At 34.7% G+C, this 27960-nt stretch overlaps 6 protein-coding genes across 11 annotated transcripts; 2 read left to right on the top strand and 4 right to left on the bottom strand.

Annotated features, from left to right (window-relative positions):
- Positions 1–34: 34 nt before the first annotated feature.
- Positions 35–2477, bottom strand: LOC113563424. Its single transcript, XM_026975071.1, has 2 exons — positions 2027–2477; positions 35–1787 (listed from the first exon to the last, which is right to left on the bottom strand). The coding sequence occupies exons 1-2, from the start codon at positions 2204–2206 to the stop codon at positions 138–140; spliced, it is 1830 nt and encodes a 609-aa protein (XP_026830872.1). The 5' UTR covers positions 2207–2477; the 3' UTR covers positions 35–137.
- Positions 2478–2584: 107 nt separating this feature from the next.
- On the bottom strand, positions 2585–9512 carry LOC105280274 (serine protease gd). 2 transcript variants are annotated; one of them, XM_011340672.3, is made up of 8 exons: positions 8785–9512; positions 8508–8604; positions 6904–7992; positions 5371–5585; positions 4953–5118; positions 4232–4678; positions 3731–4101; positions 2585–3534 (listed from the first exon to the last, which is right to left on the bottom strand). In XM_011340672.3, exons 4-8 carry the CDS (start codon positions 5581–5583, stop codon positions 3265–3267), a joined length of 1467 nt encoding a protein of 488 aa, XP_011338974.1. In that variant the 5' UTR covers positions 5584–5585; positions 6904–7992; positions 8508–8604; positions 8785–9512; the 3' UTR covers positions 2585–3264. The 2 variants fall into 2 exon arrangements, with proteins under 2 accessions (XP_011338974.1, XP_026830836.1); XM_026975035.1 differs by lacking the exons at positions 6904–7992; positions 8508–8604; positions 8785–9512 and having other exon boundaries at positions 5371–6470.
- Positions 9513–9603: 91 nt separating this feature from the next.
- Positions 9604–13655, top strand: LOC105280276 (squamous cell carcinoma antigen recognized by T-cells 3). Of its 2 annotated transcripts, XM_011340679.1 has the most exons (7): positions 9604–9695; positions 9765–10216; positions 10302–10483; positions 10564–11441; positions 11557–12193; positions 12395–12542; positions 12656–13655. In XM_011340679.1, exons 2-7 carry the CDS (start codon positions 9787–9789, stop codon positions 13105–13107), a joined length of 2727 nt encoding a protein of 908 aa, XP_011338981.1. In that variant the 5' UTR covers positions 9604–9695; positions 9765–9786; the 3' UTR covers positions 13108–13655. The 2 variants fall into 2 exon arrangements, with proteins under 2 accessions (XP_011338981.1, XP_011338980.1); XM_011340678.2 differs by having other exon boundaries at positions 9653–10216.
- Positions 13394–24794, bottom strand: LOC105280275. Of its 3 annotated transcripts, XM_011340675.3 has the most exons (6): positions 24368–24431; positions 17734–17838; positions 17427–17518; positions 15190–15444; positions 14612–14957; positions 13394–14251 (listed from the first exon to the last, which is right to left on the bottom strand). In XM_011340675.3, exons 2-6 carry the CDS (start codon positions 17834–17836, stop codon positions 13884–13886), a joined length of 1164 nt encoding a protein of 387 aa, XP_011338977.1. In that variant the 5' UTR covers positions 17837–17838; positions 24368–24431; the 3' UTR covers positions 13394–13883. The 3 variants fall into 3 exon arrangements, with proteins under 3 accessions (XP_011338977.1, XP_011338978.1, XP_011338979.1); XM_011340676.3 differs by lacking the exons at positions 17427–17518; positions 17734–17838 and adding an exon at positions 24616–24794 and having other exon boundaries at positions 24368–24451; XM_011340677.3 differs by lacking the exons at positions 17427–17518; positions 17734–17838; positions 24368–24431 and adding an exon at positions 16614–16806.
- Positions 24795–24926: 132 nt separating this feature from the next.
- Positions 24927–26583, top strand: LOC105280277 (vacuolar protein sorting-associated protein 37B). Its single transcript, XM_011340681.3, has 5 exons — positions 24927–25098; positions 25177–25375; positions 25459–25630; positions 25857–25939; positions 26019–26583. The coding sequence occupies exons 2-5, from the start codon at positions 25244–25246 to the stop codon at positions 26289–26291; spliced, it is 660 nt and encodes a 219-aa protein (XP_011338983.1). The 5' UTR covers positions 24927–25098; positions 25177–25243; the 3' UTR covers positions 26292–26583.
- On the bottom strand, positions 26320–27888 carry LOC105280279 (dnaJ homolog subfamily B member 9). Of its 2 annotated transcripts, XM_011340682.3 has the most exons (3): positions 27752–27888; positions 27117–27615; positions 26888–27033 (listed from the first exon to the last, which is right to left on the bottom strand). In XM_011340682.3, the coding sequence occupies exons 2-3, from the start codon at positions 27442–27444 to the stop codon at positions 27011–27013; spliced, it is 351 nt and encodes a 116-aa protein (XP_011338984.1). In that variant the 5' UTR covers positions 27445–27615; positions 27752–27888; the 3' UTR covers positions 26888–27010. The 2 variants fall into 2 exon arrangements, with proteins under 2 accessions (XP_026830866.1, XP_011338984.1); XM_026975065.1 differs by having other exon boundaries at positions 26320–27615.
- Positions 27889–27960: the final 72 nt, after the last annotated feature.

A 27960-nucleotide genomic window follows, 5' to 3' on the forward strand; every position in this document is an offset into this window, starting at 1 on the left:
ATCGTCCTTTCAACCATAGTTTGTATTATCGAGATACGTGTGAGCTACAAATTTCAATATATAATGTTTAACATCATTCATCATCGTGCAAAGAATTTATTCACGTAGAGAATGTCTTCTAGATTTTGTCTTTGTATTCAAATCTCACTGAAACGTTGTAATAAAGCACCAGCACCGTAACCCTCATAAGCCACGTTATCGATAAACCGCATAGCCAAATGACGTAAATTGTCGTCAATGCCGCTGGCAGTTTCCATCATTTTTAGCAACTGAGCTAACAATCTACCTCTGGTGGGATGCATATTCACGTCTACTTGTCCTATCTTCTCTTCCAGATTACTCTGTGACAGAAAAATTTTCAAGCTTATATACTCATCCGTGTAGATATTCAAACCAGGCAAAGCTTGAAGGAGATCCTCGATGTCTATGTCCCTTATCTTTCTCCTCTTTGTCTCGATTTCTTTTCCTGCTTTAGTAAAATTGCTCCAGTATGTTTCTAATCGACTGTTGCACTTGGCCTGCTCCTCATTGATTCTGTTTTCGTACGCGTTGATCAACTCTGCAATCTTCGCTTTTAGAACGTCAGACGTAACAAGGTCTGAGAATAATAGCGCCTTTAGAGTCTTTAGAGTAGCGTCTATCGGACCGTTGATATCATTTTCCGACAAACCAAAGGCGGGAGCCTTTTGCCAAACTTCCGGCTTGACGCTTTTATCCGATGCCACATTCGCAAGCAGTCTTTGGATCCTGATAGAGTTTTCTATTCTCGCCATTGCCATGAGAATCACTTCAGTGATATCTCGATTTCTCAAAACTTTCCGTCGCTTTTGAGCGTTTGTCAGAAGCAGATCGCCATAGACGCTGTTCACGACATCCGACACTCCATTTCGATGAGTCTGCTGACGTTTGAGTTGACTGACGAAAGCCAACAGCAAGTCCTTGTGAGATACATATTCGAAGGGATGGAATTGCTCGATGGTGTTATGTGCGTCCAAATTGTTTTTCTGGATCATAGACGAGAGTGCGATACCAGCTTTCGATCTGGAAAACAATCTGTCCCGCGATATCAGAAGAGTATAATTTAGAATGTTGTCGTGAAAAAAGTTGATAAATTCAGAAGATTCCCAACACTCGGACGGTTTCTTCAGAAATGGCAGCAATAGATTGGCAGCTACCAGAGTCTCATTCTGCAGAGATAAGTTCGAAACAGCATTGGAAATCAGCTGGTACGGATTGGAAGACGTTTTGAGATTAGTCAATTGGTGATCGCCATTTGATAGCAAATATTCGAAAAGATTTGTGATCGATTCTCTAATCTCCGTCGTTGCCTTCGTTATCTTCAAATTCGCTAACATATACGCGATCAGTTCCCGACGCGGAGAGACGATCTTGTAATTAATTAACGAGGCAGTCTCGCCGATTATCTTTGGCCAAGGTCCTTTGAGATCCTTGAGCGGCTCGCGATAAATCAAAGGCGAAGCCGCTTTCTTCAGATCCATCAGAGAGATCTTTTCTAACAGATCGCTCTTTGGTGGTCCCCAGGTCGGTCTGTGGATCTCCTCGACGTCCAGAACTCCTTCCTTTATAAATCGTCTGATTAAAGATATCGCTGGTATTAGATATTTGGGTAAATGGTCCTCCATGGATCCTAGAATACTATCTATCTGCTCTTCGATAGGCACATGCGTTATGGAAGGTAAGACATCTAGACAATCGATCAACGAACCACCATTCCTCAAGTAATCTCCGATGATCTTTACGGAATGATGCAATTCGTAATTCTCTATCTATGAAGAATGCATTAGTAAGCTATACAATGAATTATAATTTATATTTAATTTTCATATTTAAATTCAACTTACATGTATCGCTACATCAATATATCATTTATCAATTTTGAGATCGTTTAAAAATAATCTAATAAAGCAATACAAATTACTAAGACATTACTCTTGTAGTATTTATCAAATTTATCCCAGAAACAGAATGCACAATAATAACAGCAAAACTTATTTCTTAGACTTACTGGTAACTCGTAAAGAATCTTCCCGAGATTATGCTTCAACCGTGTTGCTGTTTTCAATTTCAATATCAAGTTTCTCTCCAAGGATGAGAAATACTCGCTCCCATTGTTGTCGAACGACTCGATCGATTTTACGAGGAATAATACGTGAATTAATAAGTATATACCACAATGAGATTGCATTGTTGCAAAATATCAAGCTTGATTCTATCGCACTGCTGACGATGTTTAATTCAAGGCATATGAAAAGCTTCAGATGTTGTTCCGTGTGTGTTCGCAATCAGAAAGAACTTTTATTAACGCGCACATGTGTACATGATAGCGCGATAGCGTGAATTGAACTCCCGTGATTGAAAGTAGTATAAAAATTTATTATATACTGAATTAAAACATAATAATCGTTCTCTGTAAAGTGATCAAGCTTTGTGAACTGTAATCTCAACATTTCTCTTTTTTTTATTAGTTTGATTCAGCCAATTAATTAAGTTAAATATTCATAGTTTTCTATTCTCTATTTTCTACAAAAACGTATCCTCTACAAAAAGAAAAACAAGATGCAACGATTTAAAAACCAATGTTTATTCATATTTCTAATTACTTTTTGTGATACACATACATACACGCAATATAATACGCACTGTTTTATAATAGTATAAAAGTGTGTGTGTGTACAGAATGTTACACACGCAAATAAATTTACATATATATATGATAAATTTATTTGTGTAAATTGTTAACTTCACAAATTTAAGTTTCCTAAATGTATGAAGTTAACAATTTGTTTATACACATTAGAATGACATAGATATATGAATCTTATTGCTAAGTTATATATTTAATACATATCCAACATATATAATAATATGTCAATTCCCTCGGCAATATTTTTGTACTTTTTATTTTCATCTTGATAAGAAATGAAAGGCAGTAATAAATCGTTCGATAAATGTATGATGCGAGATAATGGCAGAATACTAACTAAACATCGTGATACACGTTCTATGTGACATACGTCATAACATATTAACACTTGAGCATTTAATACATAGTAAGAATCGTTATAATCATACGTACGTAACATATGTATGCAACTTGATAATTTAGTTTATTTCTAGTATTTAGATTATTTCTAGTATTCTTATATCGTCAATATTCTTTTAATTAAACTTAAATACGGCTTTAAATTGACTTACCGAAAAGTTTATCGACTAGCATTTTGCATCTGGAGTAAAGCACAAGCGTTAAGTGCTGAGGATCTGCTGCTGAATCCAGGACAAGTATTTAGCCACGTCAACAAAGACAACGTACTGCGTGAGATCGCAGGTCATTTGATTACTGTCGAACAATGATCGCGAAACGATACCGCGCAATTGATAACGACCTGCTTCATAAAGTACTAATCCGCTACCACTATCACCGTTACAAGGACCGCTGCCATCTCGCAAACCGGCACAAAGTGTGCGGTTAGAGGTGAAGCTAACGAAACGCTGATCGCTCCAGAGACATTCCTCCTGAATATAACGGCGCTGAATTATTATTTGCAAAATTTGATTGTACAGAATAATAATTTGATAAAATACTTAATAAAATAAATAAATAAAATGAATCCAATAAAGCTAATATAACTTAAATTATTAATTAATTAAAACATTTGTACGTATATGTAGCTGAAACGTTAGAAATTAATATTATCATGAATATTCTTACCTGACTTACTATCGGTGCTTTCGCCATACGTGGTTCCGCGAGATAAGGATTTCCTAGCTCATCCCGGCCCCATCCTACGACATATCCTGGCTTGTTGACAACACTCTGAAGAATGGTCGGACCAGACCATAAACAAATAGGTTTAATCGTGGGGCTGAATTCAACGGAAGTTCTCAAAACTAGAATCGCTATATCGGAATCACCAGTGCCTTGGTGCGTGTAATCAGGATGGATCGTGTAACTCGCGATTTCCCGATTCACAGATCCCTTTTCGTACCATTCACGTAGTCGATATCGCCCTAAAGACACCAACATCGCGCTAGGAGGTATATTCACGTTGTCCTGAACATCCAACTTGAAGCAATGCGCCGCTATAAAAGAGCAAGAAGAATTGTTTGTTCCCAAAAAAGTACAATGAAAAAGCAAATGTATTTCAATGTGTGGTATTTTTCAAGTCGTTCCGTGTAGCCTAACAACAGTGCAAAGATATTTTTAACACACCTGTTATAACGTGTCTATTGGTCAGGATGGAACCGGCGCACTGAAACTCGAACTCGATTTTCACGAGGAAGATTGCCACCAACCATGGCCATTGGCCTGGCGATGTCTTCACTCCCTTGGAGATCAAAAGGTTTATGTCGCTGGTTTGAGCGGTACGACCGCACTCATTTCGTTGACCGTCGGAAAGACCGACAGTCGTGGTCGGACGTGGAGTGGCAGGTTTCTTCTTTGGTCGTTGGATAGTAATTGGTCGTTGAGTAATTGGTCGTTGAACGGTAGGCCGATTCGATGTCGAATAAACTGGCCCAATTGTCGGCTGTTGCCAAAAGATATCCGGTCGAAAAGGAAACATCGGTGATGCATTGGGAATAGAACTTTGCGAAAGTGGTATGTTCGGCGGGTACAGATTATGCTCCAGCATGATAGAAGTCACGATGTGTCCCATCGCTAAAATAAAATGCAATGATTTAATTTAATTGATTAAATCACACTCTTTTCTTAGAATGGACAAGGAATTTCAGTTTGTTTTTCAAAGATCTAAGATCTGCTACATGTTTCTTTTCAGGTATTGATAAAAAAAAAGTTGTTTCAATAGGTCTCACCCTTTGCTTTTGAAAATTGATATGTAACAAAATGCAAAATAGATCAATATCTGATAAAAAATTAGGGAACATAAAATATACGTACGATTCGATATTTCTCGATTAGGTAAGATACTCACCGCGTGGACCCGAACAATATTGTTCATTGTTAAACCATATCCCGGTCAATAGTGGAATCGGTCGATGCAAAGGAAAATGTATGCGGTATAACAAAGGCAAACCACGCTGAACCGCTTCAACAGACTCCTCTTTTGATTGTGCCAGTTCTAATTTACCGACATAGCTCTAAAAGTGTAATTTATAATATATGTATAATATGTATCATTAAAATAAGTAGCTTTCGTAATTGTTTAAAGATGACAAATAATTTTCTTAATGTCATTGAAAATTGTACGACACGAATTTTTCTCGAAAATTGGTCAGACTTTAATTTTATCATTGCGAAAGCAATACAAACTCGAATGAAATTTTGCTTTAAAGATATCTTTAAAGATTTCAAAAGATTAATTTTTACAATTAGAAAATATTTAAAATTACCGTAGGCAGTGCTACGGCGATGCTCAAGGCCACTTTAATATGAAGTGCTCTATTCTTTGGTGCAGATGGGATTACGATTTGTCCCAGCACTTCGTCTGTTGTAAAATCAGTTATATATGAGAAATACTCAGGACATGGAGATTGTCCGGATATTCTTATCGGCATGCAATATAGCTGCACCAGCAATGTGATTAAAACAATGACTTTAGCCATCTCTGCAACAAATATGAAGTTATTTATGTATGTATAATTCTTAATCTTTTAAGAATCAAAATAAAATCACACCGCATATAGGCTCCAATGTGTTACTTTCTCCAAAACAAAATTTCTCATTTCTCTTTTCTTTGAATTGACAATTTCAAGCCAATAATTTAAATAAAAGTAAAGTTTGATCAAAGAAACGATAAACTTATCGCAATACTCGTATGCTTATTCATACACTTAATAGTAACGCGAGAAGATTAAAAATCAATCAATACGTCAAGCGAAGTGACGTTTTCGCCACTCATTATAAATGAACCAGGAAAACTGATAGAATATGCAGATAAGCTCGAATATCGCGTTAAATGTTTTCATTATTCTGTAAAATGATAAATTCAGCCTTGCAGTGTGACATAACAGACTTATATTCAATAAAACATTTGATACTTGAACAATATTTGCCGAAAGCTGAAATAATTTGTCTCTGTTAAAATTTTTATTATATTCTCCTGTTATTTTTGCAGTTTTAATATTAAATATCTTGATATTCGTGCTAGCAGCATGGATCACGACTCATTAATCACAAATCTTCTTATTTCTAAAGCGCAATTTGACACAAAACTTTTTTTTAATACATCATCAAACATTCTTTTCTTACTTGATAATGACTCCTGTCAAAAATATTCAATATTATTCAATATTAGATAAGTATTTCCATCAAGTTGGCAAAGATAATAATCTTGCTCTTATCGTAATTATCTTATGTCATTTCTATTTCCTTATATTACAAATATGTTTGCTTTAACGCAAGTTACAAATGTATGTTATTAAAGTTATTAATTTAATATTAAATGATCCTTTGATTAAATTTTAATCGAAGGATATTTAATTCGTTTTCATATTATATAAAGAGATAAACGAATGTTTAGAATATTTCGTGACAAGAAAAACAATATGTATATACTGGTGACATTTATTAATTAAAACGTTAACCAATGAAGCAGACAGAAATAAATTTTCGTGACGTATGTTTTCGCAAACTGGATAGCATATTTGTCCAAAAACACATTGGATTTGGTCATGGAGACAACTCGAAATAAACTGATGATTAATGCAAATACATGTAAATCTTGGCTGAAACTTGACAGTATAGACGCACATTGAGAATTCACTCCAACACTAGTCACGCAGGTTTACGTTAGTCAATCGTGTTTAAAGGAATAACGTTTCCGTGAGTAATTGTTTTCTTTGTATATTGTGATCCTTATTTATGTCTTCTTATAGTTCTTTATAAATAAATTGTGTACTTTATGTAATATATTCTTCACGTACCTCGGATAATCCGAGCTCTCTAGTACGTCAACACCGTCACAAAATCAGGATATTTAACGCATCAATCTTTGAAACTCTTCAATCCGACAATCTCGTCGAACCTTCACTCAGACACCAACTAACCAGTTCTTCACCGAAACGCCTCGGCTTACAGTTGAACACGTTCTGGTAGTGGGGCACCTCGCGAAACGGTCGTGTCATTCAGCTGGTCTGCGAAACGAGCATCCTGGGCTGATGAACGGAACAAGGAAAACAAGTAAGGAACATCCTCTCCTGGACGGTATTGCGATAATGGCGCGAGAAGGAAGACTGGGGAATCCGCGGCCGCACGTCCGATGAATCATGACCAGCACCACGTGTAGCTTCGACATCATCAGGCCACATCAAGGAGAAGCCAAATAACTGTTAGCGTGTCCTTTCAACAACATGCGTATTCTTCAGTTACGCAAACGCGCGTTCCAAAAATTATATCTTTTTTCATGAATTTTCTTTTCAATCCGTATGTGTTTCTTCGTCAGCACGTGTAACTTTAGCTTAATGGTTTTAGCTTAAGAAATTAAACAACGAATAATGCATGTCTAGTTAAATTCTATCTAAACTAAGAATACATTGCCATATATAAAATTATTGCAATCTTATTCTAATCTTTTATTCCTTATTTCACCATTTCCCCGTTATTTTATGTTTAAAATGTTGATCTCGACATAGATAATACGATTTTATTATTTTTATCACTTAAAGATTCATCACTTTTAATCTCTGTGCAATTGAGAGAATGTTGGCATTATGCATCCAACTATATCTTGAGAGGAAATAAAAAAAAGTTAAACGTTTCTCATCAGAAAATTCTTAAAAATTACACAGGATACACGTTATTACATGCCGATTTCTAGAGTTGTGCATACTCAGATTCGTTTGGAATGAGGATGTTTGAATTTCAGTAAAAAAAAAAGAAAAAAACGAGACATACAACGATGCGAAACGAATGCGCCTCTTATGAGTGGCAGGATGGATGGACGAGCACCCAGGGGAGTCCAGAAATCTGTCAGTTGAATGATGATGAATCACAACAAGAAAATGTGCTATGTGCTGCAATGGAAATTTACCACGAAAAGTTAGCAGATGAAAGATGTACGATCATCAATAAAAATATATTAACCAATGAAGATGAATTATGAGAGAAGAATGAACCAAAATCACACATTTATCACAATGTAACACATACATAAATGAAACCTTCACAAACATCTTTCTTAAAATATAGTTACTTATAATTTGCGATCTCGACGGAACGACGAAAAATTCTAAAATACTTAAAAAAACTCGAATTATATAATAAAAAATAATCTTTTACGTATATAATATTATGTAATATCAATGAAATATTTTTATAATGCAGGCTATGCAACCGATTACTTATTAGTGTCCTGAAACGAGGACGGATACGTTTGCAAATATTTAAAAGATTCCCATATCCGTTAGAACTTGTTTTCAGCGTGTTGATCACTTAAACGACAACGAATTAAGTGAGCATTTAATGGCAAAATGATTGCTCCAGCTGGTTAGTATAGAAGTGGGATAATGGGATTATTCATAGAACTCACCAAGACACAAGTTTCAAATGTCTCCCTTGAAACGATCTTTTTACGTGATACTCGAACTGAATCACATTGAAAAACTTGCACAGATTTTACGTAGCAGCTGTAAAACATATATAATACATGTAACAATGAGATATCTGTGCTACAGACAGATAATTTGCGTATGCTACATTATACTGAAATATATAATTACATTGATTACAAAAGCTGAGCTTGAATCGCTTTTGTTTCGAAGGAAGTGCACATGGAATAATGATGCAGTATCTGAAAGCATACTCACCTTGGCTTCTTTAGAAACTTTAGAACTTGCTCGTGAGAAAGTGGGAAATTTTCTTGTAAGATTCGCGACAACCGGGATACGTCTTGGATAACTTGATCTGCTTTCCCTTATTATTGTTTCTGTTCGCCTCCGTTTCTGCAAACATTACGTGAAAGACGCAACCGGAAGTCGGAAATAGTATGTCGTCAAGTTCTCGCGTTAACCGTTTCACAAAATTGCAGAGATACGAAAATAGAAGTGATTTAACAATGCAAATAATTGTGTTGAGACGTCAATCCCAACGATCAATGACGCAAGATGGATTGATGGATATTGGAAATTGATAAACATTGTCGCGGAAATACCGCGAAATACAAATTATCCATTTAAGAATATTTCCATTTAGCAGTGCGGTATTTTGCAACGATTTAAAATTCGATTTTCTCTCGGGAAACATTAGCGTACAATTATATGCAATTGTGAGAAAATGAAGTTTGCCTACTGAATTCTCACAGCTGCTAACTATAATGATCAACGTTGTTTCAATTTTGAACGAGCTTCACTGAAATGACTAAACGTTTCGAATATTCATCAGATTGAAGAAAACCTGACGTTTGTTCGAGGGATACAATTATGGGATTACACATTTCGTTAAGATCAGTATTTACATAACGTGCGTTTATGTATTTAGCTATATATAACGCAATAATAATAACACCAATAATCTTGGAGACGTTACAAATCCCAATCTTCCTCACTTAAATTTATTCTTATTGAATCATTTCCAATCCTTTTAACGTGTCAAATACCTTTCCTCGATTGCGCAGTGAGTAAATGCGCACATTGTGTACACTGATGCTGCGAGCCTACGAGTTAGCTTACAAACATAACCTTCACAGAGATCCACAGTGATCGGTGTTTCAATCACAAAGGTAAAGCAAAAAGAGATCGTCTGGCTTGTAAGCTTGCTTGCGAAGGTTACTAAACATCGTGCTCGAAAGTTCTTCAAAAGGGATACAGGAAATGGACGTTTCGATGGAGGAAACTGACGAAACAGCTCGTCAAGAAAACTCCGACGTCGAGGAAGAGACGATAGAAACCGAAGCGAGAGCGGAATCCAATGAAGAAATGGACGAAGAAAACGAATCCGATAGCGACGAGGTAGACGACGACGAGGTAGATGCCGATGAGGCAGAAGTAAACTCTCTGCAAGCTCTCTTGAGAAAAAACCCGTATGACTATACCAGTCATACAGCCTTGATCAAGAAATTGCAGGAGATGGGGAATGAGCGGTATCGCTTGCTAGACGCCAGACAGAACATGAGCAATGCGTATCCACTGAGTCCCGAGCTGTGGCTTTCGTGGATACGCGATGAAATTGAACTGGCACTCACAGACGAGGACAAGGTCGAAATAACACAGCTATGTGAGCGTGCGGTCGAAGACTATGTTTGTAAGTTTTCACGTTTAAGAACCGCCAATCTAGAATTCATGACGTTTTGACAGATTATGATACCTCGCATGTCACGTTCTTTCAGCTGTAGAAGTATGGCTGGAATACTTGCAATTTAGCATCGGAAACATGGGCTCGGAAAAGGATGCAGCTAAACACGTCCGCAAACTCTTTGAACGTGCACTAATTGTCGTAGGCCTGCATACCACTAAAGGAGCAATAATATGGGAAGCATTTCGAGAATTCGAAACTGTTTTACTTGCACTGGTAAGATTTTGAAACAAGCGTAAAAAGCAGTTACTTGAAAAGTAGACTTCACTGTACACTAGCTCCATTTATATGTTTAGATCGATAGCGCAAATCTAGCAGGAAAGAAAGACCAATTGGGGCGTATCGCTAGTTTATTTCAACGTCAGTTAGCGTGTCCTCTGTTAAATATGGAAAAGACATACGAGGAGTATCAGTCTTGGCATATGGGAGATGGCGCAGAAGCAACCATTGATGACAATATTATTTCAGTAACATACGAGCGGGCTTTTGCAAAATTGAGCACGCTTCTTCCTTATGAGGAGAAACTGATCTCCGCGCAAGGCGAAAGTGAGCTGACCGATGCTTACAAGGGATATTTACTGTATGAAAAACAACAACGCAATCAAGATCGTATTGTACTCCTTTATGAAAGGGCGATAACTGATTTGAGCTTGGAGATACCGATTTGGTTGGATTATCTCAATTATCTCGAGGATACAATAAAAGATGAGCTTGTGTTACTACCAGTCTATAAACGAGCGTCAAGGAACATTCCATGGTGCTCGAAAGTGTGGCAAAAGTGGATGAGATCGTCTGAGATGTGGGGAGAGCATGCACAAGTACAAGAATTATTTGGGCTGGCCTTATCCTCCGGGTTTTCAACAGCAAATGATTACCGAAACGTGTGGCTCACGTATCTCGAACATCAACGGCGCAGAATTGAACAATGTTCCGAGGAAGAGAGGGAAAAGTGTCTAGATATTATTCGTCGTACATTCGACAAAGCATGCGAACGTCTGGCAAACGACTTTGGACTAGACGGCGATCCCAATTGCATTATCTTGCAATATTGGGCAAGAACCGAAGCAATACATGGAAATAACATGGAAAAGGCGAGAACATTATGGGCTGACATTCTTTCACAAGGACATTCTGCAACGGCATCTTATTGGTTGGAGTATATATCACTGGAACGGTAATTATTTATTTATTATAATATATTAATAATTAGTAATAGCTATATGATTAATTATTTTGGACTTTTATAATTCTGTTCTACTTCTTGAAGCAATCTCTCACTTGATTCGCAGGTGCTATGGGGATACAAAACATTTAAGGAAACTGTTCCAGAAAGCCTTGGCTTCCGTGAAAGATTGGCCAGAAAGTATAGCAAATGCGTGGATAGATTTTGAACGTGATAAAGGAACTCTGGAACAAATGCAGCTCTGTGAAGTGAAAACGAAAGAGAAGATTGATAAAGTTATGGAAGAGAGACAAAAAGAGCAGCAAGTTCCTATCCTGAGCGAATCTCGCGAGTTTACGCGCAATAAGAAAGCCACCAAGAGAAAATTAAGTGATGATACTGGTAAATGGAAGCATTTAGGAAATTCTTCAACAAAAATTGTGAAATCCAACTTGCAAGCAAAATCAAAAGGAGAAAATCTCTCGGACACTGTCGGCGGGAGAATAAACGAGAAAACTCAAGAGAAACCAAAATCACTACCACCTCCTGGTTTTCAACCAGAGGATAAAGATATGGATGACAAAGATAGTGAGCATGAAATAGACAGTAGCATTACTGTTTTCGTTAGTAATTTAGACTATACGGTAACTGAAGACGAAGTACGAGATGCCCTAAAACCAGCTGGATCAGTAACGTCATTCAGAATGGTAAAGGATTACAAAGGACGTGGCAAAGGATATTGTTATGTACAGTTGAGCAGCGCAGTACGTATCACATTATTGGTTAATAAACGAAAACTTAAAGCATGAAAATGGAGTGTTAAAAAAGCAAGAAAAAATATGTTATCTTTTTAAATTATTGTATAAATCATTGTTGTATTTAATTTCTTTTTTACAATAATCACATAATCTTTCAAGCATTTGAATAAAGATACATAGTGTTTCTATACTCACTATTTTACACAGGAAGCCGTGGGAGAAGCTTTAAAATTAGACAGAACGCCCATTAATGGACGTCCTATGTTTGTTTCAAGATGTAATCCTAATAAAGATACTAGAAGTTCCGGATTCAAGTACAGCTCTAGACTTGAAAAAAATAAACTCTTTGTTAAAGGTATAATAAAATATTTACACATTTGCAAATCTGATTTTTCTGCCGAAAACATTGTGAAAAATGATATTTTATTAATATTCTTTGTTACTCTACATTTTGCTGACCATTTGCAGGACTTCCGCTCACGATCACGAAAGAAGAACTTGAGGAAATATTTAAAGTTCATGGAAATTTGAAGGAAGTCCGCATGGTTACTTACCGTAATGGGCACTCAAAGGGCTTAGCTTATGTCGAGTACCACGAGGAAACGACTGCTGCGAAAGCCCTTTTAACTAGCGATGGTATGAAAATACAGGATAAAGTGATTACAGTTGCGATAAGTAAACCGCCCGATCGTAAGAAAACTCAAACGGTGGAGGAAGATAAGGAACAAGTAAAATCATTAGGCGGTACGACGACAAGCCGTACCACGTTTGGAGTACCCAAGACTTTATTGTCTATGGTACCTCGTAACGTTAAAGCTAACGTTAGTAACGGTAATGGCAACACGAGTCGAACTGGGAACGGAGTTGCGCAGCCAATGAACAATCAAGATTTTCGAAATATGTTTCTTAAGAAAAAATAACTTGCTATTATATAATAATAATGATTACACTGTAATAAGTACTGTACAGTAATATTTTTCCTTAGTTTACTAAACATCATCTTGGTATGAAACTTTCATCCCAAGTTAGCCACTACGCTAATTACAATGCCTAACCGCAACTAATTAATACTAAGTTGCAGTTTCGCACTGAATAGATACAACAGCATACAAGAAAAAATGTATGATTAAAAAATTGTCGAAATTATTAAAACTTTAGTTTTATGTATTGCATTAGATACTCGTATAAAATATATTTGATTTTTTATTTTTTCGATGCACTACGTAAGAATGTAAAAAGTTTTTCTTATGCATACAAGTGCACATTTTCTAAAGCATTTTGCGGTATCAAGAGGTATGTAAAAGAGGTGTATACAACTTGGAGAAAGCTACTAAAATTATTGTACTAATAACAGCATTGTAGAGATTATGTATCAAAACTGTTGTTAATACACATCGATCCTTGTACGTGATCATGTCACGAATATATATCGCAAGATATGTAAAATGTAAAATAAATACTTTTAATATATAAAAGAATTATGATATGTATATACAGGAGCGAGTGCCAAGTACGAGATATATCGCTCGAGATACAATTGCTCCCACTCTTTATCATCGAGATCTGACTTCGGCGTTGGGAAGAATTATATTTCAAGCGTTACGAGAATATCGCGCTTTGATTCATTATAGTCGGCTCGAAAAATTCTTCGAATTGTAATAATGCGCCAAAGTGCGATACTGACAAGTAAAGAATTCTACAGCTGCAGCTGCGATACGTGATGATGCTTTTTGTGCCTTGGCGGGGCAACTGGTGGACTTTCCTGCACCAGAAATCTCCTTGCCATAAGCCACTTTTTGGCTCTGCCGGCGTGATAGTAATACGTGTAAAGCAATGCCATAGCGGCCAGCACCACCAGCAGGCACGTACCAGCAATAACAACACTGAACAGCCAATATGGCCCGGTGGATTTCGGCAGTGAATTCGTGTCCGTTGGCGATATCCCCGTAGAAGTGGGAGTTGTAGTGGGCTGTTTCGGTAGTTTTGGTAATGCCGCCTCATTGTCGCCGATGGTGATATCGGCACAGGCTCGAAACTCTTCCTGAGGCCCACATCCAACCGCTCCTAAACAATCGTTACGCAATTTTAAAAGCGACAGTATAAAAAGGCTTTCTACTTGACTAAATTTTATTTTTTTATACACACGCACGCATGCACAAATTATTTCATTATGTTTTGTTTTTCCAACCAATGATTATAAAAACATAATGAGTTCTTAGTGCTACGTTATTTATGTAAAATAAACCGTATCACACTTTGGTATGCTAAACAAAGCTCTCGAATGGTGATACTATTGTGCAAGAAAAGTCGCAACTCTCGAGACATTGCTACCATATAGAATAAAGTAATAGCACTTTCTACTTCGATAGAATCGTAATGACGGCCCATATGCACTTTACGATTGTAACATCGGAGAATACGTACCAGTACCATTACCGCAATCACCCCAGTTATTGCCGGCGATGTATCGCCATTGGAAAACGCATTGAGCGCAGGTCAGGCCCTCCGGTAATTTGAAGTAGCCTTCGAAGACCCGATTGCCAGGACCGGGATAGTAGCGGGCGGATCCATTCTCGGCACGTAACAAATGCTGATCCAGACACTCCTGGCTGACTTCTCGATCCCGATAAATCATGGCGCAAGTGCGAAACTCAAAATAGCCATGATGATTCGCCGTCAGCTCCACACGGACCGGTATAACGGATCCGGTCCTGTAACGCCGGACAATCACACTATTCCCGTACTTACCACCTGTTTCATGAGCTCGTGGCTGAAAAAAGATTAAGAAAGAATATACATACAATCCATACAATTTATATATATATATATATATATATATATATCATATACACACTTTAATATTGCTATCAATCACGTGAATAAATAATTAGCAAAAATGGATTATTGCAAATAATTAATAGAATTAAATTTAAATAAAACGATTTTATTTCAATTAACATTTGGCATTTTTTCCAGATATAAAGTGCTTTATATGCACTTACTGTTGGAGAATCCCAAGGATCACCGCAGATACCGCAGTTTCCTTTGTTCCGCTGCCACTGTCTAGTAAACCCTCCGCAATAGCACTCATGATCGTTATAATCGTGAGGTGTGTCGAAGCCATACCTCCACATGGAGGCCCTCGAAGGTGGCTCGATCAGTCTTCCATGGGCAGAAACTTTTCTAACGACTAGCAGGTTTACGATTAACGTCAGACCAAGTATCAGGAAACGCATGGTCACCAGACAAATCGGTCTCTGTAAAAACATTCGTTGAAAGGATCATCAGTACCGATTGTTAATTGGACGATGCAAGACGCAAGACATTGCAAAGTAATCGAAAAAATGCGCTATTTATTATATTTTATATTATTTAATAACAATTCTGCATTAACGTTTTATGCTTATATTTAAAAAAGCACACTTTAATTTGCTGCATTGTTTCGCAGGCTCTTGTCAATATTTCTATTGCTATTGTATATTGCTTGCTGCTATATCATTGGCATGTATTTAAGTTCGCGGGTCAACGATCATCTGATGACTCCACTCATTGTATGAGCATCATACAATAAGTGGGAATATTTCACTCGAAAAATGATAGGGAAATTGTCACTGTAATTTGCATGCACGCGAGTTGCAATGACAACAATTAACAACGTGAAACTCAACGAACTAGAAAGCGTTGTAAATGAAAAGTATTAATCAAAATAAAAGGTTTGTTCAGCGAATACTGTGCATTGTACATTGTAGCAGACGATCGTAAACTTAATTTCGCTAGTTAATCGATCGTCGCCCTACGGCGGCCAAGACTCAAGGAGGCACAAAGGTACACGAAACTCATTGCGCTCGAAAGCTACGAAACACTATGAGGAAGGGGCCACTGAACCGGTTATTACACTGACGCTCTACGCGCAAGATATTCCAGATACGTTGCCTAAATACATATTTGCTTCGTTAAAGTAGAAACCCAGAAACTTAATGTTGAAAATTAAAGCAATTCATTAAAAGTGGTACGCTTCAATAATATTCTCGAACCAAGTTTCACTCTGAAATAATGAATTTAATTGAACTGAATTTGATTTTACTGATTCATATGTTGCAGGAAAGCACCAAAGTTTCAAATAATTAATGAATGGAAACAGAAAACTACCCGAAATGAGACAATTATAATACGGTGCAAAAATATAAAATTGTATGCTTAATAACATATGAATAGTTGCTTATTTGGTAGAGAGAGAAACGACTCAACACGTGCGAATGTATGATTTTGTTACCGTTATTCGACCACACGCCCAGCTTTTTCTGGTCTAACTGTGAATAAATCGACTCTTTACGTCGATTCATATGAATGTTGTATCGACAGCAATCACGAGTGAAAACTTCAATTACAGATTTTATTTTGATGGAGTCTTTTGATAAACATTTACCTGTCATGTGTGTGCGCGAAAGAAGCAAAGATCCCACTTTCTCACGACACTACTCGGTGTCGACCTCGACGGTGAGTCAGGCCCGTGTGGCGGACAGGGCCCGGACCTCGGAACCGGTCGCTCGACGACTGAAGTACTGAACGCGACGGCGACGCGCTCGTCTGACACCCGATCGAGCACTCTGGCCGAGCGTCGGTGTGGGAGTAGGTTATTAGAACGAGGCGTTCATCCGCATTCACGACACGTTTCGATACGAGGTGAGGATGATACAGAATTACAGATCATTTCAAGCAATCCCATTTCTCAAAAATTATATCGCTTCCATTGCTCTTAACGTTCAAATTCATTATCCTCTTTCAACGATCGCCAAAAGATTTTGAGAACGAAATTTCATCCATAGGATTAGTGAAAAATTAATAAAATAAAATAAAAACAGAAAAACACGTATACATAGAAGCTTGAAAACTAACAATTCCTCGTTGATTTATTTGAAATTTTGATCAAATGAAGCGTACGTTAACACTTGCAGCATAGATACATATATAATAAGATATATATAAATAATATCGAAAAATGATAAAATGATAACTAAGACGTTTGTAGCTTTATCTTAAATTACATGCAACATTTGCGCGCACACATGATTAATAAAAAATGTTAAATATTATGTAAAAATTAGTTACAATTTAAAAAGTTTACAGTAACTATTTTCGGATTAAAACAATAATGTTTAGCGATTACGACTTGATGAACATGTAATTTAATATCGATGATAGATATTTAAGAATATTGATCACATAAATTAAGAGCTACCTGTGGCATGACTCGACATGCTCGGCAGAACGCTCGGTACCTTCTTTCCTCTGCAAAGATTCGTGAAACTGTGTGGTAAAGAACACACGTTCCTAAAAGAAGAAAATAATGTGCATATATTTTAAATCTGAATAGTAGTTTTACGAAAAATGGAATCGCGCACGTATTATGTTGAAGGCTTTAAGAGATTAAGATTTTCCGTTTATCTCAAATGTAATTGATACATTCCATGTCTCATGCACCTAAGCCATCACGATAAAAATAATGACAAAGAGACTCTTCCCATATCTTAATGAAAGACAAGCACCTTTCACGAACTTTTCTTCCTGTGACATCGGCGTAAGGAAAGCGTTTGTGCACGCAAGCAATCGCCCGTGTCGCATCCCAAGCAGCTGCACTTTCCAGGACATTGCTAAAATTTAGCAGAAAGCATCTTCGAAGTTTGCGGCAAAATCGGTACAAAGATCACCAGGAGAAAAAATGCAAATCAGACACGTCATCTGCATTTCTCGTTTCCTTATACGGGATACTCTTCTAATTTAATTTAATCTGACTGACGACTCGGATTCGTCTATGTGGTTTTTGTACTTGCAACATGCGCAATCAAAATATTCAAAAATTTCATCGTTATGAATATACACTTTTATTGAATCTATAATAGTGCTAACGAATAAACAATTCAATTGACGAATGCGTCTCTTCTTCACATAGCGCATCACTGCGTATCTTTCCGTGCGGGTACGCATCATCTACATCGCGAGCGGAAGAAAAATACTTTCCCACGACAACGGTGGAAATTGAGCGTAAAGTGCCGCTCGCTATTATGGCCAGCCAAAGTGCAAATATCCTAGAAAGGAAGAGACTCGCACAGTGTCTTTTTGTCGGGACTTGTCCCTGCGCGCTTTCTATAAATTTCTAATCGATAGAGATCCTCCGTTTATCAATGACACGCTCTTCCGACTGTACATCAAAAATGCGGAAACGGACAATGAACTGCTCTCCTCGATCGGTCATTTAACTCAGAAGTGATCGGTTTGATCGCAAAAGATGTGAATCTCTTTTGTTGTCAAGAACTGTTGTCAGGTTTATCGAATATTAGAAGTTTGCAATAAAGGACGATTTTCTTTGACTCTCTCTATAAAATAAATATTAATTTTTAATTAGTTAGAAATCATAGAAAAGTATATTTACTAGCTCTAAGACATCTTTTTTGGTACACTCTCTAAGGAATAATTCGCATTTCTGTATTAGTGCGGTGACCACACTTAGTCAAGCTCGCAACACACGCAAATGTCATTAATATTTATCGATGAGCTTATTATTGCGAGAAAGTCGCCAAATAGATATCGAATTATGCGTGTCTATTGACTGTAACATAGGGACAGGATCCCATCCTAGGCGAAGGTCTACAACCTCGCTTCTTTGAGACCTTTCCTTGATCCTTACGCGGAATAACCGGTCTTTGCTTGGGTCCACCTACGAGGTCAAATCGTTCACTGCTTCTTGCGCAGTGTATTCCAGAACAGGCGTATCCATTGTAAATACATTCTTGCATGGTTTATGAATTGTATGAATAAAGTGAAGTAAATGCTTCTCTTTTTCTTTTAATGTGATTTACTGCATCATCTGATTGTTCCTCTTCTTTTTCCTCGATGCAACTGAAACATGTACTGTTCAAAACATTGTAGTACAAGTATTTAACGAAGAGAAACGTTTCTACGTTGTAAAGGCGTCAGTAAAGGAAGGTGACTAATTGATTAGCCTCTTCACTGGCTCATCTGACCTCGTACCTGACATTTCAAGCAATTTCCAGCGTGTTCAGCTTTCTTCATCAGACAACGAGAGAGAAACTTGGTTTTGACAAAAATGTGATCTGGTTTCATTGGGATACACACATGTATGGCTTATACCGTTCAATTGTAATATGATGATTTATACCGGCGTGATCTTGTCAATAACTAAACGTATTTATATAATTATAAACAAACACACAATTACGAATATACATGGTATTCAAATGTTATAAAATAATGAATTCTCAGAAGATTGCTACAGAGACAACGATTTATTACATAATAATGCGATAAATATCTAAAAAGATACAGTTTTTGTTTTAATATACATCGAAAGTTTGAGCAATTGTATACAATAGATTACTGAATGATTGATAAACTTCAATATTTTGATACTGCAACAGTAGTCTATTCCAGTACAGATGAGAAATTATTAGTTTTATTACTGAAATCAAATTTTTCATAAATAAATTTTATATTAATAAATAGAAATATACATGTATCAATAATATTTCTCCTACACAAGAATATACACCTCTCTTTCTCATTTACACTTTCATTTAAACTTTAAATTTCAAGATACTATAAATAATTATAATATATCGTAATATATATACAAATCTTCTTTCTTTTTTTTCTATCTCTATATTTTATATCTTTGACTGTACTGGAATTGCAACTATACAATTATATATAATATATATCTGAGATTTTAATGAATAAATAGAATATAATGTGTTATCGAGAATAACGATCGATACATTATATCTATGCATGCAGTATGCAGCGAATATATTAGTTGTACGTACTGTTTACTAGCACGTATGTGTAAAACATGTTTATTTAAGGACGGAGCGCGATAAATGCGAATATAACAAATATTTAAATCTGTTAGAATATAAACATTTAATACTCGAGCGCCGCGAAATGTGTTATGTAAACTTATATAAGATCTGTTTTCCTCAAAAATAATTTGTAATTCAGAAATAAAGTTATAATATCTATCTTAAAATGAAAAGTACAACGTTATAAACATTTTGTAAGCATATAGCTAAAGGTTTTATAAGAATCAATTTTATTTATTCAACTTGTATAATCCATAAGAATTTATCATGGAGTGTTATGCAACGTGACTCATGCAGCGTCCTTTAATAAATCTATGCTTATACAATTACAAGATTATTTATACTTTTTTCTCGGATAAAGGCATCCACAAATCTCAGGAATATTTTGATAAAAAGGGCAATATATATTCAAAAGGTTTCAGATGTGATATGTGTCTAAGAGCAAGATGTGTGAAATTTCAAATGGAAACAAATTGAAAGTAATCTGTTTCCGATAAAATGAAGAATATATTACTAATTGACCGAAAGTGTGGCACATATTTTCAATGTGTTTCAGACCATTTTTCTCTTAACTTATCTTTTAAGACTATTGCATATCATATAATATATTAACAAACAGTAAGCTATCTTTCCAACAAGTCATATGTATCGAACGATCAAAATTATTACGCGAACGTACTTATAATGTTAAAGGAAAAATTGTGTATGTCATACATCAACATGTATATTGCAGAGATTCCAACATGAATTGGATAAAGGATTATAGAATGAGAATCACAATCCAACTATTCACATTATATTCGCGATACGAACATCGCAATAGAACATCATAACCAGGAAAATTAGCTTTGTGAATTATAAAATGAAGTAAATCCGATTTGCTGCACAGTAACAACTGATGACACTCAGATAGTAAGAACGGTTAATCGCGTTATATTCAAAACTGATCAATGCATATGACTCTCTGATAAACACTCCTAAAAAATACACCTTCTATTGTAACGATATCTAATTTATTGTAACATAATCTATATCTAATCATACATTTGAAAGTTCTAAGACGATGCGTTCGCTAATTAATATCACGATTAATGAGCGTAATGCAAATCTCCAGTATTGAATCAAATACAATTTTAGTTAATCGCAAAGTCAATTCTAATAAATGTGCGAGTCACAATGTGAGTATCACAAATATTGTTCTTTCATAATAGTATTGACTTGGAGGAGTTTCCCACGAGAACCACCGACTATGCATAAAAATACTCCATTGCATTTTAATAATAAATAACATACATTTACAATAATGAAACTCAGTTACTCTCTCTCTCTCTCTCTTTCTCTATTCGCAAAAATTGACAAAGATTCTACAAAGATTTTGTATTATTAATTAAAGGTTCTGTTGTAATTTTCAAACTAAATGGGTAAGTTAGAATCTTGGTTTTCACACATTCACACATAATAAGTCATAGAAATACGTATCGACAACTACGTCAACCAAGGTTTTAAATTGCTCATTTAGCTTGAACGTCTGCCATATATAACGATATTTGTTATATTTACTATTAATAAAATAAAAGTGTAAAATCGTACGTTATGCAGATCCACAGATAATAAATAATAATAAATAAATGCTCACACATTATAATACTTATAGTTAAAAAAAAAATTTATAATGTACTGTTAATTTTTATAAAAGAAGAAAAAAGAGAAGAACATTTTCTTCAAACTCTATTAGTTTATCATCAAATAAATTCTTGAAAATTTTCATAGGTTGCTAAAATTTTCATAGTGCTTATAAGTCTTATATATCTAATTTGAGGATAGTATGTTAAATGCGCATTTATGTCTTAAGGCAATAGTGTTTCTCATTTCCTAATCTTTCAATGCTATCTTTATACATTTACACACATGTTTGCATCAGCTTCCTTTATATTACATTCATTTTCTGTAAATCAGAAAATAATGAAAGCATCTTGTGTTCCGAGACAAATGTTAAGCGTGCCAAAGACATGTATTCAGAAATCTGCAGAAGCATATTTAGAATTCCGTACAATTGTCTATATACAGTTGCGTTTTTGCTCTTACATATACACATATATATTATCATTCAAGGCAATAGTCAGTAATGACATATAGAAAGAAATAGATCATACATGAATTTATTAAACTTGTTTATTGCAAAGTGAATGATATATTCATAAACGTATGCTATCAATATCTGTCAGTTTGGAATAAAGATAAATATCGATGTTTTATATCCTTGACTTACTTAAAAATGCTCATGTTTTTATTTAATGAATACCGTGAAATCTTCATATTAGAAGGTAAGAGCAAAATGTTGAAATCTATAAATATCCAAATAATACATATGTTGTGCAGGCAAATTATTATCTATAATTGTATTTACAATAAAAACTGTATAACTTATTTTGTACTACATTATAACATAATAATTGCGAGATTAAAATTACAGGAATTACGCAGATGTGCTTCTACTAAAGTGTACATAGTTATTTAGAAACAATTTATATAAATATCACGTATATATGTATAAACAATCTACTATTTTAATTTTGAGACTTTCACGGCTATTAATATTGTCACTAATCATGGATAGATGTCGCAATAGATTAACAGCGTTGTGCCAGGCGAGCACCAGTGGTTCAATGAAGAATGCTTGGCATCAGTGGAAAATGCTCAGCATCGGTGATTCAGTAAAAATGCTCGCCTGGCATAACGCAAATATACGATATAGATATTATAAACTGCTAAATAAGAATAAAATATTATATTGCACAATATATATATATATATAAATATATATTATATATATATATATATATATATATATATATATAAGAATTTTCTTTAGGATTTTTAGAATGTCAAGACTGTTTTTGAGATGTCAAAATGAATATTACAAAAGCACAAGTATCTAACTTATCTAAAGCTATGGATACGCACAAAGATATCATGCTAAGCTTGTATTTCTTAATCTCATTGTCTCACAAAATGTTAACTGATACACAAAGAAAACAAATTTTTAATAACCATTGTCCTCAAAATGGTGTAAAAAATACAGAGACAAATATTATAATAATAAAAATACATAAACTTTACTTTTTAGCCATTCAGTTAATGCACTACAGTTGAGATTTTCATATTATACTTAAAAATTCAACATAATTGGCTTATACATTATACATATTGTCTGTTAATACTTTGTTTGAAATGCTGGCTAACATATAATAGAGGCACTATAACGTAAATAATATACATTATAAAAGGAGATTCTTGAAATTTGATAATGTCATACTATTCTCAACACATCAGCACATAGATTGGCCCCATTGCCACATTTAAGGCATAAGTTAAATAAATTATTTGTCAATGATGTCTGTTGATCCCATTCATTTCATAAAAGATATTCTAAGATTAAAAATTTTTCAGGTTTTAAAATAATGCATACAATTCTTTAAAGAAACATTTGTAATGTTTCTCGGACATGTGCAAATTCAATGTAATGTTCTGGTTCTTCTGAATTATGGGCCATCCTTCTTTTCGCGATTTCCTGTAATCACTGTATGCATGAACATAACTAAAAAGTAGTTTTACAATGATATTTGAAATATAATTCATCTCAATCTCACAAAAAACACAACTTTTTTGTTTTGGATAATCTTTGGATACCTTAAAGAAAATATATCCAAAACTTTGGCAATGTATAGTAAGCTTTGCTTTTATTTCGACTGCGGTGATTTATGTCCTACGATCTTATTGCGCAATAAATTAAAATGTCCGTGCACCTGTGTAAGCTGAGCTTTAAGTGAATCAGAAAGCTGTTTCTGTAACTGTTGAACCTCCAAAATTTCTTGACGAAGATTTTGATAATCTTTCGTAACCTGATGGATAGAGTGTAATAGACGAAGCACAGATATCTGTTAAAAGCACAAAATGAAAAGCAATTTGATGATTGAAAATTTGAGAACATTGCAGACGATAAAGTGCATACAAAGAATTTTTGAACATGACGTCGCACATACTTAAAGACATAATGCGAAACAAAACAAGACACCCTGGTTTCAAGCAGGAATTGTCAAATGAACACAACGTAACATTATTTATTTGGTATACTGTCACAGATGACTGTGCGGAACGATATTTGTCCTTTTCAGTCGTAATTGTTACTCTTCGTTTTTACATTAAGCAAACTCGTAAAAATACGGCTAAAAAGGACAAACTTAAGAAACATAACGTAATATAGTATTTCTGCTAAATCGCTAAAAGCAGAACGAGAGACTACCTCATTTTCAGGATCCTCAAATTCCTTTTCGAAAGCGTCTATTTGCCACGCGATCATGTCCAGCTTTCCATCGGCTCTTTCCACCTAAAGCAGAGAAGAAGAAACAAATTCAATGTAACGCTCCACATTTGTAACAGGTGACATACAATCGAATTCGGACAGTACATACATACATATGTCACATGTGGAAATATATATGAGCAATATTTTACAGAAATCTAATTCGACACATTTGAAGTCATACTCACGCTTTCTTCGAGATGCTCAATTGCGGACTCCATGGTGTCTCGTCTCACCAAAAGAATTAGTGTCCAAAAAACTAAAACTCGCGGAATGTCGAGAAAAATGTAGCCGTTACTTTGCCGTACTAAAGCACAATATATATATATAAGTTATCGCAGTATATATACCGTACCGCAATTCCCGATTTTGTATCGGTTGTAACGAACTGCGCATACACGAAATAAGAAAGCTCGATAACGCCATCTGAACTTCTGTTCCACTTTTTCTTATTTATCCTCTCTTTCTTCCCACCATTTAATACTCACCGTTCAATCGTACTGTTCAAAAATAAAAACTTTGTTAACTCTATCGATTCGTATTGTATAAAAATATAAAGAAAATAAATCACCTCTGATACGTGTTGCTGAACCATATTCTACCAGTTTATTTTCCAAATGAAGAAAGTGGAGGCTCATAGCGGAATGTTTGAGAATTAATTGGAATAGAAGGTGATTCTCGGAGCGTGTGTCATTACGTTATCGCTGGTCATCGCGCAAATGCGCGTTATGTAGGATCTTTGCTTTTAGACAATCGAACAAAAATAATAGAAAGCTGCAATCACTGCAAATACTGACGCAAGTTCATCATTGAACGATGTACAAATCGAATCAGGAACCAGACATACCTGCAGCATTAGGTTTGCTGTCACACCTAGATAACGACGAGCTGAAAGAGTTATTAAACGATGACGGAAAGTTTGAAGATATTGTAAAAGATATAAAACAGGTATGTGTAAAAATATTGCTCAATGATTGTGCATAATTATGTGCAAGTAAAAAAAACAGACTATTTTAATGTAATGAAATTAGTTTAAGAATCTCGAGACTGAAAAGGAAATGTTAATGGCGAGCAACAGATCTTTGGCTGAATTTAATTTGTCCAAGCAACCGGAATTAGAAGAAGGTAAACAAATCTTAAAAGAATTAAGCGAACAGGCTAATCAATTGTGTACCAACGTTAAGGACAAATTAGATGAAACACGTAAGTTATTATAGATACTCGTAAGATTATATTTTAGTGTGACTCAACGCTGTTACTATTATCAATCTCTAAAATTGTATTAATAATGTAATTTAAAGATTATTGTTTATTTTGTAGCGTAAAGTCATTAGATAGATTAATGTAATGTAAATAATATGAAAACTGATACTAATATTATGCCTTAAAATTTTTAATGAATTTTTATGATAAAATTTTATATTTATAGGTAACAAATCTGGCACAATGACTGTTGATACTGCACTGGACTTACTGCAGGCAGCTGCTGCTGAAATTGAGGAAGAATCAGAGGTATAAAAAATATATTTTTATTAGCTCATTCGGCAAAAAAAATCTGATGTAAATTGGTATTTCTTTTTAATGCATATAGGCAATAGCAGAGAAATTTCTATCCGGCGATATTGAAGTAGACGAGTTCTTGGATCAGTTTTTGTCACGAAGAAAATTAATGCACTTACGTAAAGTAAAAGTAGATAAACTGAGAGATTTGATAAGAAAAGGACATTCGACAAGTAATACTCCTGGTTATCCATTGACTACTTCTAATTTTCCTGGAATAGCACCTTCTGTACCATATCCAACTGGATCTGTAGCCATGCCAATGCCATTGCCATCGGGATTACCTGTTTATAGGCCATATTAAATAATATGAAATTATGTTGCATATTTATGTTTTTAAAATATATTGCTTCATTCGACATGGCACAAAATATTTCACTTTAAAGTATTTTACATACAATTCCTTTTACAAATTAATTTTTCACTATTTTTATATTACATGTATAATACATATTATGTAACACACAAACTGCATATTTGTATATCATTACACTTTACCTTAATCCTTTACTACATGTTTGATGATAGTACACAATCAATTTTCATTATTTTGACAGAACAATAAATGTGTATTGTAAAATAAATATATATACATGTATAAAATGAATATGTAATTTATATAAATGAATGCTTGTAAAAATAATGATCAATAAAGTAATATTCTAATATAGTGGATTGAATTTTCCTATAGGAGAAAAAATCGTATTAAACGAGGTATAAACTATCTTTTTGTTATACTCTATTTCATGTTAATAAATAGAATAACGAGAAAATTAAATCTATAAAATTTAATTTATAAGAATCTATATAAATTTATATATTTTAAAATACATGAATTAATCTGTACTTTGTTTTTTAGTATGTGGTACATCTATGTTTCGTCGACCAAGAGAACAGACCATAAAAATTATTATTATAAAAACACATATTATCCCCAGTGGATCCCCAGTGGATTTTGTTTCATTCTGTTCACGTCTGATTTCTTGCATCGTTTCACGTTTTTTTTTCAACGTTTGGGTCATATCAAATTGTCGCCCATAGTGTGCCTGTATCCATGCATCAAAATTATACATTGTTGTAGGTCTAACATGGGCCTGGTCTCTATATGGAGTATTAGGTGGTACAGTACTTGATACTGGTCGCTGTCGAAATTTCATACGTTGATCATAATTCTTGCGTAGTTCATGATTGCCAAGTATTTCATAGGCTTCGGATATATCTTGGAATTTCTGTTTTGCATACTCGCTTTTATTTTTGTCTGGATGATATTGAAGAGTTAATTTATAATATGCAGACTTTATTTGATTGTGAGTAGCATTTGGTGTAACCTTCAACGTATCATAATGATTTTTTGGTAATGTAACTTTTTGTTTCGTTGAATAAAGCCGTATTAATGACGATTTTGAACTATTCAACATACCAGATTTAAGCAAGGAATGCATCAACAAAGTAGGCATGTTGGAATAGAACTATATAGGAAATTTACCATAGATATTAGAATTTATTCATTAAATTTATTCATTCTAATAACCTAGTTTTCCTTTAAAGGATTGCTTTCTTTATAAATTGGCAATTTATTCCTATGATTACTATAATATTTATTCGTTGTGCATAAATCATGAGGCTTTCTGAAACAATAACCGTCAATCAATAAAAAAATATGAATTTGAAAAATGAATTTATTTCAACTTAATATTACATATATACTAATATAAAATAACATATTTTTCATGTATTCAAATTAAAAATTATTCTATTACGTACATTATTGAGATCATCAAGTTGCTATATTTAAAAAAGTATTTATACTCAGGTTATGTAAATTGTCAAAAGTTCGACAGGAAAGACATAACGCCTCCTATTGGAGAATCATGAACTAATCATATCATGCATTTGTAACACCAAGTGGACCGCATCCTTCGCTCTTTCAAGAAATTTCTTCTTTTTTGCTGCACTTCTGAACTATCATTGCA

This window comes from Ooceraea biroi, chromosome 1, assembly GCF_003672135.1.
Source record: "Ooceraea biroi isolate clonal line C1 chromosome 1, Obir_v5.4, whole genome shotgun sequence".
NCBI lineage: Eukaryota > Metazoa > Arthropoda > Insecta > Hymenoptera > Formicidae > Ooceraea > Ooceraea biroi.

Bases quoted from the DNA above. Each gene is read 5' to 3' on its own strand.
- LOC105280279 (XM_026975065.1), bottom strand. From the start codon at position 27,444: ATGCCTACTTTGTTGATGCATTCCTTGCTTAAATCTGGTATGTTGAAT.
- LOC105280276 (XM_011340679.1), top strand. From the start codon at position 9,787: ATGGACGTTTCGATGGAGGAAACTGACGAAACAGCTCGTCAAGAAAAC. The intron at 10,217-10,301 runs GTAAGTTTTCAC...ACGTTCTTTCAG, and splicing joins TGCGGTCGAAGACTATGTTT to CTGTAGAAGTATGGCTGGAA. The intron at 11,442-11,556 runs GTAATTATTTAT...CTTGATTCGCAG, and splicing joins GAGTATATATCACTGGAACG to GTGCTATGGGGATACAAAAC.
- LOC105280274 (XM_011340672.3), bottom strand. From the start codon at position 5,583: ATGGCTAAAGTCATTGTTTTAATCACATTGCTGGTGCAGCTATATTGC. The intron at 5,119-5,370 runs GTAATTTTAAAT...TTACACTTTTAG, and splicing joins TCGCCGTAGCACTGCCTACG to AGCTATGTCGGTAAATTAGA. The intron at 4,102-4,231 runs GTGTGTTAAAAA...GCTCTTTTATAG, and splicing joins CAATAGACACGTTATAACAG to CGGCGCATTGCTTCAAGTTG.
- LOC105280275 (XM_011340675.3), bottom strand. From the start codon at position 17,836: ATGTCCTGGAAAGTGCAGCTGCTTGGGATGCGACACGGGCGATTGCTT. The intron at 15,445-17,426 runs GTAGCTCTTAAT...ATGTTTTTACAG, and splicing joins CATGTCGAGTCATGCCACAG to AGACCGATTTGTCTGGTGAC. The intron at 14,252-14,611 runs GTACGTATTCTC...ACGATTGTTTAG, and splicing joins TGATTGCGGTAATGGTACTG to GAGCGGTTGGATGTGGGCCT.
- LOC113563424 (XM_026975071.1), bottom strand. From the start codon at position 2,206: ATGCAATCTCATTGTGGTATATACTTATTAATTCACGTATTATTCCTC. The intron at 1,788-2,026 runs GTAAGTCTAAGA...CATTCTTCATAG, and splicing joins AGATTCTTTACGAGTTACCA to ATAGAGAATTACGAATTGCA.
- LOC105280277 (XM_011340681.3), top strand. From the start codon at position 25,244: ATGTACAAATCGAATCAGGAACCAGACATACCTGCAGCATTAGGTTTG. The intron at 25,376-25,458 runs GTATGTGTAAAA...TAATGAAATTAG, and splicing joins TTGTAAAAGATATAAAACAG to TTTAAGAATCTCGAGACTGA. The intron at 25,940-26,018 runs GTATAAAAAATA...TAATGCATATAG, and splicing joins AAATTGAGGAAGAATCAGAG to GCAATAGCAGAGAAATTTCT.